The 11,570-nt window shown below is 37.1% G+C and overlaps 1 protein-coding gene across 1 annotated transcript in view; it reads left to right on the plus strand.

Annotated features, from left to right (window-relative positions):
* Positions 1-9,499, plus strand: part of map2k2a (mitogen-activated protein kinase kinase 2a) — a 93,724-nt gene extending 84,225 nt beyond the window's left edge. The window contains exons 10-11 of the mRNA XM_063032034.1: positions 1,077-1,122; positions 7,677-9,499. Of these exons, the coding sequence (XP_062888104.1) occupies positions 1,077-1,122; positions 7,677-7,787 (157 nt within the window). The 3' untranslated portion in view covers positions 7,788-9,499. The remainder of the gene's footprint in view (positions 1-1,076; positions 1,123-7,676) is intronic.
* Positions 9,500-11,570: the final 2,071 nt, after the last annotated feature.

Raw genomic sequence — 11,570 nt, forward strand, 5'->3', positions numbered from 1 at the left:
ATCTGCAGATCCAAGCAACACGCACAAAATGCTGGAGGAACTCAGCGGACCAGGCAGCATCTACAGGGGCGGGGAAAGCACAGTTAACATTTTGGGCCTGGCCTGCTGAGTTCCTCTGACATTTTGTATGTGTTGTTCAGACCATGTAAGTTTGCAGGTTTTCCACTGTTGTGAATCAGATTTAATATCACTGGCATGTGTCATGAAATATGTTAACTTTATGGCAGCAGTACAATGAAATGCATGATAAATAAACATAGAGGGAGAAAACTGAGTTACATTAAGTGTGTGTGTGTATATATGTGTGTGTATGTGTATATATATGTATATATATATATATGTGTGTGTATGTGTGTATATATATGTATATATATATATGTGTGTGTGTATATATGTGTGTGTGTGTGTATGTGTGTGTGTATATATGTGTGTGTGTATATATGTGTGTGTATGTATATATGTGTGTGTGTATATATATGTGTGTGTGTCTATTAAATAGCTAAGTTAAAAGCAGTGCAAAATAACAAATAAAAAAAAAGTAGTGAGGTGGTGTTCGTGAGTAAGATTGTAATATTGAAAGAAAACTTTGTAAAGTAAGTGACTGCATATACTTTTAGTTATTGCAGGTGCACGACTGGTCATTGAAATATAAAAGTTTGCAATATTCACCTGGTCAATTGCACATGTTACATTAATTGTTGATGACCATTTCATCAGAGTGGTTAGAGCTCGACTCTAGTTTTCCTTGTTCCCAAATGAGCAGTTAGTGCCAAGCTATTATAGATCGGGGTGTCAGATTTCGGAGCTGAATTCTAATGCTGTCTGTAAGGAGTTTGTACGTTTTCCCCATTGCTGAGTGGGTTTCCTGTAAGAGCTTCTGTTTCCTCCCACAGTCCAAAGATGTACCGGATAGCTAATTAATAGGTTAATTAGTGATTGTAAATTGTCCTGTGATTAGGCTAGGGTTAAATAGGTGAGTTGCTTGGTGGCACAGCGCGATGGGATGAAAGGGCCTGTTCTGTGCTGCATCTCTAAATATAAATAATGAACAAAATGTGCCTTTTCTTTAATTGTAGTTTATTCAAGAATCCAGCTGAACGAGCAGACTTGAAACTACTCATGGTAAGTACGCCTGTGACACATTTGTTTATCTCAATGCATCTTGGCAAAGTTTATCTTTAATGTGATTGCCTCCTCAACAACCTAATTCTACTGAAAATGCCACGAGCTAAAAATTGTTGCAGCTTGTATCTTGATGTTTAGATTATGTCAGATAATATAGCTGCATGAATATGTTCTGGAAAAGTTTGGAGGGAGTAGTTTTTGATGCTGCAGTCACATCCAGGAGTTTTGCTGGTGTAAATGATGGACACATCTATGTCTAACAACAGTACATGGTTTGGGTTGTTCATTAATTACATAGTGATTAATCCAGTGTTGATTCTATAATGTCTTCGACCAGGATGTTGCTATTCCATTGAAATCTCCAAAGTTCCTTGGCATTAAGTCAATTGTATCATTGACTTATACAAGTATCATTGTAATCACTTTTATAGTGGTTTGAGCTATAATCATGGCTTGGCATCACTCCTGTGATGGATCAGATATGATGGATTTAATAGAAATGCTTATCACTCATTTTAAATGCATCCAGACCCCAGATTATAGAAGCATTCCGTCCATAAGCAGATATACCCATAAATCAGAAATGTCTGTTTTCTGCAGTCACCCATATCATACTGCTTTACATACACTTGTCATAACTTCATTTCAGCAAATATTCACCCGAAGACTTCCAATAATTAAATAATAGAATCTATACTGTATCCAGTCATTCATGAAAATCATGAAGCACTTTATTACCGTTATCCACGACCATCCATGTTATTGATCAGATTTTTACATCAGTCCTCACTGCAGGTGTGAGCAGTGAAGCCCAATGTTGAGAGAGTGAAGTGTATTTTTGTTTATCTTAGTGGGGATGCACGTTGTTCAAACCTCTAACTGTTGCCCTGAGATTAACTGCAGAATTTATGATACTCCATTAAAAGAAAAATGTGTTGAAGAATTGGAAGCTCTAATGTATTTAGGGAGGACCTTTTTCTTTGTGATGAAATATTGATGGTTGTTCAGCAATCCTCAAAGTCAATGGGAGCCTTTGACAATAATGTGATGAAATACAATCTGGTGAATTATTCCAGATTTAGTTAAAATGTCTTACTCCAATTATTTATTTAATTGTCTTGGCCCATTCAGTGATGTTAATTGTCACTGCTTGATTAAAATGGTCTTCTACAAATAATGTGACTTACAGTGGAATAATGATACCTAGTCCAAAAGGTATTTTCTTCTCTTGTAGAAATGCTGGGAAAGAAACTGTGATTTAAACATCATCTTTGAAGTTGAATAAATGTTGTGGTTAAGCAACTGCTTTCAGAGTATCTGAACATAAAAGGGGCTGTTATTGCAGAAAGAAAAACTACTACTAGTATCCACCTTTGGGGGTGAATTCCTATATTATATTATAAATAACTTGGGGAAAGAACCCATGTGGATTCAAATTTAAAGGTTGAAACACTTGTTCCAGTAAAGGTGTCTGGTCTAATTGTAGCATGTTTAATGAGCTGATTTGAATGTCTACAATATGTACTTTTAGTTTCTTAGAGCTTTCCGATCCTGATTTGCTATTCTCCCACCATCTCATTTTCAAATATCCCATCAATACACAGATGCTCAAAACTTAGAGGAAGAATGGCCATTTCAAGAGCTGACTAGTGTGTGACCCTTCATAGAAACAGAGACTAGCTAGGAGTCGATGGTCTTGAACAATTTCTGCCGTTGAGTAAGATTGAGTCTGATCTTTGTCAGTGTTACTTTTACATCAACCTTTTCCACCTCTCCTCCCTCCTGATTTAGTTACCATATTGATGTTATCACTTCATAAAGATGTGCCTTTTAGTTCTCTGCTTTAGAGATGCTTAATTTAAAGTGAAATTTGGAATATTTATGTAGCTCTTGCTTCATCTGCACCTTATCTGGTGAGTGTAACTGAGATAAATTGATGAAGATATTGCCAACAGTTTAAATTGTAAGGATATCATTCAAATATCTGTGTATATAACGTAGCAGAATTAGGCTACATTCAGTCATGGGAGGTTTATTTTCCTACTAACCCCATTCTCCCACTTGTAACCTTTGACGTCCTAACTAATTACCTATCAATCTCTGCTTTAAATATACCCAATGACTTGGCCTGCACAACCACTTGTGGTAATAAATCCCACAAATTCTCCACCCTGTGGCTACAGAAATTCCTCCTTATCGCTGTTCTGAAAGGACATCTTTCTATCCTGAAGCCAAATTCCCTGAGACCGCCCCCATAGTCCATATACAGTGCTTTGTAAAAATATTCAGCCCCCAACCCTTTGCTCACATAAATGAGTGTTATAAGTTCAAAGTAAACTTATTATCAAAGTACATGTATGACATCAGATACAACCCTGAGATTTGTTTTCTTGCGGGCATACTCAATACATCAATAGAATAATAACCATAACAGTATTGGGGTTTCTCTTCCCGCCATCACAGACATTTACACCACACGCTGCATCCGCAAAGCAAACAGCATTATGAAGAACCCCACACACCGCTCATACAAACTCTTCTCCCTCCTGCCATCTGGAAAAAAACACCGAAGCATTCGGGCTGTCATGACCAGACTATGTAACAGTTTCTTCCCCCCAAGCCATCAGACTCCTCAATACCCAGAGCCTGGCTTGACACCAACCTACTGCCCTCTACTGTGCCTATTGTCTTGTTTATTATTTATTGTAATGCCTGCACTGTTTTGTGCACTTTATGCCGTCCTGGATAGGTCTGTAGTGTCGTGTAGTTTTTGCGTTTTTTCTTGCGTAGTTCAGTGTAGTTTTTGTATTGTTTCATGTAGCGCCATGGTCCTGGAAAACGTTGTCTCGTTTTTACTGTGTTCTGTACCAGCAGTTATGGTTGAAGTGACAATAAAAAGTGACTTGACTTGAGAATCAATGAAAGACTGCACCGACTTGGGCATTCAACCAGTGCGCAAAAGATGAAGAAAACTGCAATTGCAAAAAGAAAAGTAGTAATAATAATAAATAAAAAAGTAATAAATATTGAGAATATGAGATGAAGAGTCCTTGAAAGTGAGTCCATTGGTTGTGGAAACATTCGAATGAGGGGGCAAGTGAAATTGAGTGGAGTTATCCAACCAGGGATTTTGATCAATTTAACTGAGAGTTTTTAATATGTGAATCACATACTCCTTTTTTCACAAGAGAGCTCAAAAACGGGGAATATTGTAAAGCATGAAATACTAAAAATTCAAAGACTGGAATGCTAGCAGTTCAAAAGCATTCATCCCCCCCTCCTACTAGTACTTATTTGAACGACATCTTGCAGCTATTACAGCCAGTAGCCTTTTTGGATAAGTGTCTGTTAGCTTTGCACAATGAGATGTAGAAGGATTTGCCCATCCCTCCTTGTAAAATTGCTCAAGCTGTGCCACATTAGTTGGGGAGTGACTTTGGACAGCAGGTTTGAGGTCTTGCCAGAGATGTTTGATCAGGTTATTGTCAGGACTCTGACTAAGCCACTCAAGGACATCAACTTTCTTCATTTGAAGCCACTCCATGGTTACTCTGGCAGTTGTGCTTTGGCTTGTTGTCCTGCTGAAAGGTGAACTTCCTCCCCAGTTTAAGCTTTCTGGCAGAGGCTAGCAGGTTTTGATCCAGGATCTCTCTGTTTAGCGGCATTCAGCTTCTCAGCAATCCTGACCAGATTTCCAGGCCCTGTTGCTGAGAAGTATCCTCACAGTATGATGCTACCTCCACTGTACTTTACAGTAGGGATGGTGTTACCTACCTGATGCACAGTATTAGATTTATGCCACATGTACCGCTTAAGCGTTGAGGCCAAAAGGTTCCTTTTAATTTCATCCGATCACAAGACTTCCTTTCACATCTTTGCAGTACATTCTAAGTGATGCTTTGCAAAGTCTTTGTGGGCAAGAATATGCTTTTGTTCTAAGCCAAAGTTTCTTATTTGCCACTCTTTTATAAGTACCTCTTCTGTGCAGGGCCTTGGAGCCATGAACTTCTGCAGCTCACTCAGAGTGACTGTTGGAGTCACAGTACCCTCTCTTACAAGTGCCATTCTTCTCCAGTGACTACGTTTAGAGGGGCTGCCTGACCTAGGCAGTATGACTGTAGTCTCATACTTTTTCCACTTATTCACGATGGTCTGCACTGAGCTCCAGGGTATGTTCAGTGCCTTTGAGATGGTCTTGTACCCTTCCCCAGATTTGTGCTTCTCTATTATCATTTCCCCAACTTGTCTTTAATGCTCTTTAGTCTTCATTTTGGTTTGGTCTGTTGAAAATCTACCATACTGTTGGACCTTACTGAGAAAGGGGGAAATTATTCAGATGATCCTCCAATTTTCTATATCTGCAAATTGGGTGAGATAGTAAGGTAATACGTATACTGTATCTGAGGGAAGTTAGCATAATAATTAAAAGGGGTTGGATGCTTTTTCATGTTCATAATTTTGGTTTTTAATTTTTAGTAAATTGACAGGTTTGGGATTTTTTTCTTTTGATTTGGCACAATGCACAATATTTTGTACGTTCGCTCAAAAAATCCTACTTCAATATATTTTAAATTCAGAAAATGAGACAGTAAAATGTGAAAATAGTGGGGCTGAATACTTTTTCAAGGCACTGTATCCACAAAATGTACCTTGGGTGGAGGGGGGAACCTTTAGTGAAAATAAAATTTATTATTTCCAGTGGATTTCAGTTAAATGGGACACATTGTGACCAGTAGAATTTGGCCCAGTTCAGTGGTTGTCCTAATTAGCTGAAGTTTCATGGAAATAGTTTTTAAAAAGACAAACTATGTTTAACTGGGTAACAAATATTTAAGTGAAATACAGAACAAATTAGAACATCACCAATATTACTGCAGTGCTATAAAACCTAATGGTTATCGATGGAGGAATTCATACAGTATGTTGCCGTGTCCTTTTGACTAAATGAACAAAATCAGTGCAGACATCTAGTGCAGATAATAGAGTGGTGAAAGATGCCTTCCTACATGAAGTAGTGTCAAAAATCACTTTTTTAACTCTGCATCAGTCATCCCAAATGAATAACATAATCATATGCAACTAACACTATTTAAAAACTATTTGCACTAAGTGTGGTGTAGTGTCTTAACAGCCATACAAGTGCACACGATTGATGCTAGTTAGAAATTGTTGCAACTTCCAAATCTTAATTTTCATTGTAACATTCAAGATGATTATCAATATCTTCAAATTCTTCGTAGTTGCTAACTTGCTGAATTACTGAAGTTGTTTCATTTTTCACTCCCAGCCATTTCTCTCATCTCCAAGCCTGAATGTTTGAAACTGCAGTAATCAAGACTGAATTGTCTTACTGCTCATTTCTTGCCAACTATCAGTGACATAAATCACTGTTTTTGAACCCAAGCAGAAGTAACTGACACTGTTTAAAATCTGTTTACTCTAAGCATGGTGTAGTGTCTTAAAGGCCACACACAGCAAGTAGGTTTCACATCTTCTCCACAACCCTTATCATTTTTTATATTCCACCAACTTACTATAAATCAAAGGAGGGCAGCCAAGGGCATTCACATTGGTCCCATCCATGCTCATCTTTTTGTTGACCATAACCGATTCCAGCAGCATCCTTCTCCACTGCAGTACATCAACTGCATTTGTGCAAATCTCACCAATTTTTTCCTCTTCACCACCAATTTTGTCCCTATTTGCAAATTCACCTGGACCATCTCCAACATTTTTTTTTTCTTTTTCTGGATCTTCCTGCTTCCTGGAGGCAGATTTGGCTTCTACAAACTCAACAATTCCCACCAGCTACCTCAACTATACCTCTTCACACCCTGCCACTTGTAAGGATATCATTTCTCCACACCCACTGCATCTGAGCTCTAGCTGAGGTGTTCTGCTCTGGAGTTTCTATCCCACCCTCCCTTCAGAAGAGTTGCTTCTCCTCTGCCATAGTCAAGCCCCCACATGTATTTCCTCAACATTTTGTTTGCTGTATGGTTTGCAGGTGCTTCATTTTGGAAGTGTGAGGTGGAAAATAGTGATTAATGATCTACTTATAATCTGTTTTCAAAATGAAAGGGCTTGCACTTCAAATTGTGCATGATTTTGGACTTTAGTGCTTCTTCCTATTTAATGCAATTAAGTTCATTGAACATTTGCTTAAAAATCAAATGGAAGTGGGAATTGCATTGTGGGAGTAGAATGTTCAAATGTATTTGTGTATATTTGTCAGTAGAATCTTATACAACTAAGGCCTTGGAAGAAATTGAAAATTTCATAATGACATTTTTTTGTTTTGATTTTATGCAGCAATACACAAGTTAATTTTGCAGTTTTTGTAGTTTTACGTTAAATATTTGAAGGATTTTTCATTAAGTAGGCTTTCATTGTAGAAAGAATTCAAAATAAATACTTCCATTAGCAAATTGCAGTACTAATAAGATGTTTGGAATGAAGTTGGTTTTCATTCCTGTCTTCTGCCCTAATTGTATTAATAGTATCAATATTCTGTGTCTGTAAAATACTGACTTTTTCTTGCACTTTCACAGAGCCACACGTTTATTAAACAATCTGAAGTAGAGGAGGTGGATTTTGCCGGCTGGTTGTGTAAAACCATGGGGCTGAACCAGCCCAGCACCCCAACACGCATCCCTGTGTGAGTGACAACGGAGCGCCTGCCTCCCCACCCTCCCCCACTCCCCCAGTGTTCCCATTCACCTCTGCTGATGTCAACCACTACTGTCGTGCCTGTGGCGTAAAACAGAGAAGAATTCTCCCTGCATTCTTAAACTGTGTGAGGAGGCTTTCATTCAGGCCGCATTGGCAGTTTTTTCAAAAGAGCCACTGTCTTTCTTTAGCTGGTTAATTCTTAGTGGCGCTTGGTCATGGATATTAATACTAAAGGTAACAGTGATGTGGTTGATAGAAGTCTGTTATTCAAGAGACAGAATATTTTTTTTTATCAGTGAGTTTCAGTAGTTGTCAAGTTACAGCAGCTAATTTCAAAATCCTACATAACATCACCTGTGAATAATTTTCATCTATTAGAGTCAAGATTTCCATTAGCCATACTTGATGTGATTTTTTTTAAACCACAGTGCCATATGAAATTCTGTTCTTAAAGAAAAGCAGATTGAAGAGCAGCACATTCAGAATTTATTCAGGGTACAGATCTTAAGTAACAACTAAGATGAGGTAGGAAAAATATAAAAAGCGTAATTGTGAGTGTTCTTGTATTTAATGTCCCAGGGATTCTGAATTAAACTTTAAAACTGAAAGGTATCTTAAAATCTTAAGTTTTCAATATTGGTAACTTTTTTTCTAGCTGAGTGTTTATAACATTCATCCAGTGATTGTGCAAGCAAGTGATTTAGCAACCTATTTTATTTTTCTTCCAAAGTAGATGAGGGTAGTGGAATTCAGTCTTCACAGGTATGCTCTTTCTGTACATATAACCAATACTAGAAATCTGTTCATGGAGAAATTGATATCTAAGTGCATAATTGGTCACAGGTACATAATGTAGTAATAATGTGTATAGATGTTACTTTAACTGTTTTGATTTGTAAAGTGTTATCAGAATTCCTTACAGTTTGGGGTCTAGAAGAAGATCAAGGGCCTCTACATGGTGGTTCACTGGAATTAATATTCGTAGTTTGAGAGCCAACATTGAGCAATAATGTAATGAACATTTAAATTTATTTTTTGTTACAGGTTCTTGTAGATTACAGATGTTTACTGGTAGGTGACTGGTGACTGATCAGTTCTCAAAATCACAGGTGATTCACACTAATGGGAAAGACTGGATGGAAGGGAGAGTTCTTTTATTAATTTAATTAGAAGTGTACTTTTAAAAAAAAAATCCATCCTTCTGTATATCTCGACTTAGAGATGTTACATACAGACATCCTATTTTATTGTTAAATCATTTAGAATCTTTGATAAATTCTTTCAAAATGCCAGTAAGCACTGCAAGAAAATTAGATCTTGCACTAGGAACTAGAAGTTTGTGATCAACTCAGACTGAGATGTGCTCGGTTTTTGATCAGAATTTTGCTCATTTTCAACAAAGAAGATTCGCCCATTAGATGGTACAAGATGTTATGAAGCATTTGATTCTGAGCTAGAGTGAAGTGGTAGGTTAGTTGAAAAATATTCCTAAAGGTAGTAAAATGTGGGAATGCTATTGACACAGCTTAATATCTCCTCTATCTTCAAACTGACACTGTTGTTCAGACCATTGATCTACATTAGGATGATATTTCAGGTAGGAATGGAGCTTTAATTAATCACCTAAAGAAAGACAGTTTTATTTTTCAATTTAGCTTTGCCTCCTTGAGTTATAAATCGTAATGTCTTAGTTCATATTGTTTTAAAACAAAGGAAGATTTTACCTTTATTTCCATTCGTAGGTACATTCTTTTGTTCACAATTATTAAATGTTTAATTTTGCTGCTTTACTGCTGGAAATGGCTTGTTTGCTGGGTAACAGCTTTTTTCCATTGAATAGGGGTTTGGTCTTGGCAAGCACTGGCTTACTAAATATTCTTATTTGCAGGTAAAATTTGTTCATAGTACTGTGATTACTGTCCTACACCCACCATGCCTAGTAATGTTCCTGGGAGTTTGTCCGACCTTCTGGCCATCAGGTTTCCTAGAGTAAATACATTTTATAATTTAATTTACTGTATACCAGAACGACAAAATCTACTTCATTTATGAAGTATACATTTGATAGAACTTACTGTAGTTTAGATTTGGGCACTTGTGGTGCTCAATTTGGTTCAAGGATGTTATTTACAACCCAGTGGCCTTTTAGCTGATGTGTATTGTAGTTACATTACAGTCCCCTGCATAAATCCAAGCCTGCAATTTCAACCTTTAGGGACTCCAAGGGCCAGTCTACCAATCAAAATGTGATTGACTTCATCTACAGGAAAAGGTAAATGATAAATATTGATCAAGTATGTCCTGAATAATCCATGACATCTAAACCCATTACGTTGTGGATTGCACCTTCCACTGATGGTGCTACATACCCAATCACATCCAGATCAGAATCATGAAAAATAAAATTAATATTCCTGAATGGAGATAGAGTGAGTCAAAAAGAGCAAAGTTTATATTTTACACACTTCAAAGAACAATTCACGTAATTATTTGTGAAAATTTAGGGGTTTTTTTTGTGCTTTTGGCTTGCTGAAGATTTTTGTCACTGAACTATATAGCAGCCAAATGTTTTTTGACACAAACTGCACCCTGAATGTACTTCTAAGGGAATGTGAATCCATTTTAAGTGCCTGGGGGGAGGAAGTGAAACTTAATTTAAATGCATGTGAAACCAGTTTATTACACTGAGGTGTCGAAAATAAAAGAAACGCACTGTGATTACAATGATGGGGTGGAGTTTTGTGTTGGGATCTCAGTTGTTTGTGTTGTGCTCCTGTATTGTCAATGGATTGTATATGCCTATGCCTTTAAATAAAATATCTGTAAGCTGTTGTTAAGGCACTAGTGCACATTGGTGTATATTACTATATCAGGTTAGATGCACTTGTTCTTTTTTTGTGAAGCCAATCGGCACCTTGTGCTACGCTCTTCGGGGGTAGGGGTGGGGGGGGAGGGTAGAGTAGAGTAATTTTGCAATGTGTAAAACAGACTTGGCTTATTAAAAGGAAAATCTCAGTAGCACAAGGACTGTACTGATTGTTTTAAGCTATTTTTAAATTTGCAAAGCAAATTGTGAACTGAATGTATAATTTAATCAACTGTTGCAAAAAGTTATTAAACTTAAGTGGCAATTGTTCTGTGTGAAATACAAGCAATGTACCATTTTCTTTGAATTCTGTGTACTAAGGAAAAAGAGCCTTTCTCTTTTACTGAAGACCAGCACAGACTTTGTTTTACAATGAACTGCTTCCAATAGGGATAGCCAAATGTGGCCGGTTCACTTCAAATACTTTGCCACATATTTTCAACTCGGAGTGAAAAAAAACATAGTAAATAAATTGCACTTTACATTAAATTGTTCCATTGTAGAAAATCTTTAGTGAAATGGTCAGCATCCATTCTAGTTAAAATTACAGTCAAGGTTTTAATTGTTAAATCCTTCCCACACTGCACTCTATTGTCTAAGTGAGGTGTCAAGATTTCAAGAGAGGAAATGGAAACAAGCGAACCTGCCATTTATGAAAAGACACTCTATTACACTTCCAGCATCCTCAAATGTTCAGTGAGCAATCTCTCACCTCCCAGACAGAAACTTGGATGTTGAGCATATTATGAATGAGTTCGTCTTTTTGTAGCGTAATACTTCAAGTTCCACAGTGAAATAATGCATGGGATTGCCCTCCTGACTTATGTAGGAAAACACTTGTTACTTTTTAAAATTAGGGTGTGAGTTTACTCTGAAGCAAAATAAGGTTTAAAAAAATTACTTTCTA

The sequence above is a fragment of the Mobula hypostoma genome, chromosome 24 (genome assembly GCF_963921235.1).
Source record: "Mobula hypostoma chromosome 24, sMobHyp1.1, whole genome shotgun sequence".
In the NCBI taxonomy this organism is placed as follows: domain Eukaryota; kingdom Metazoa; phylum Chordata; class Chondrichthyes; order Myliobatiformes; family Myliobatidae; genus Mobula; species Mobula hypostoma.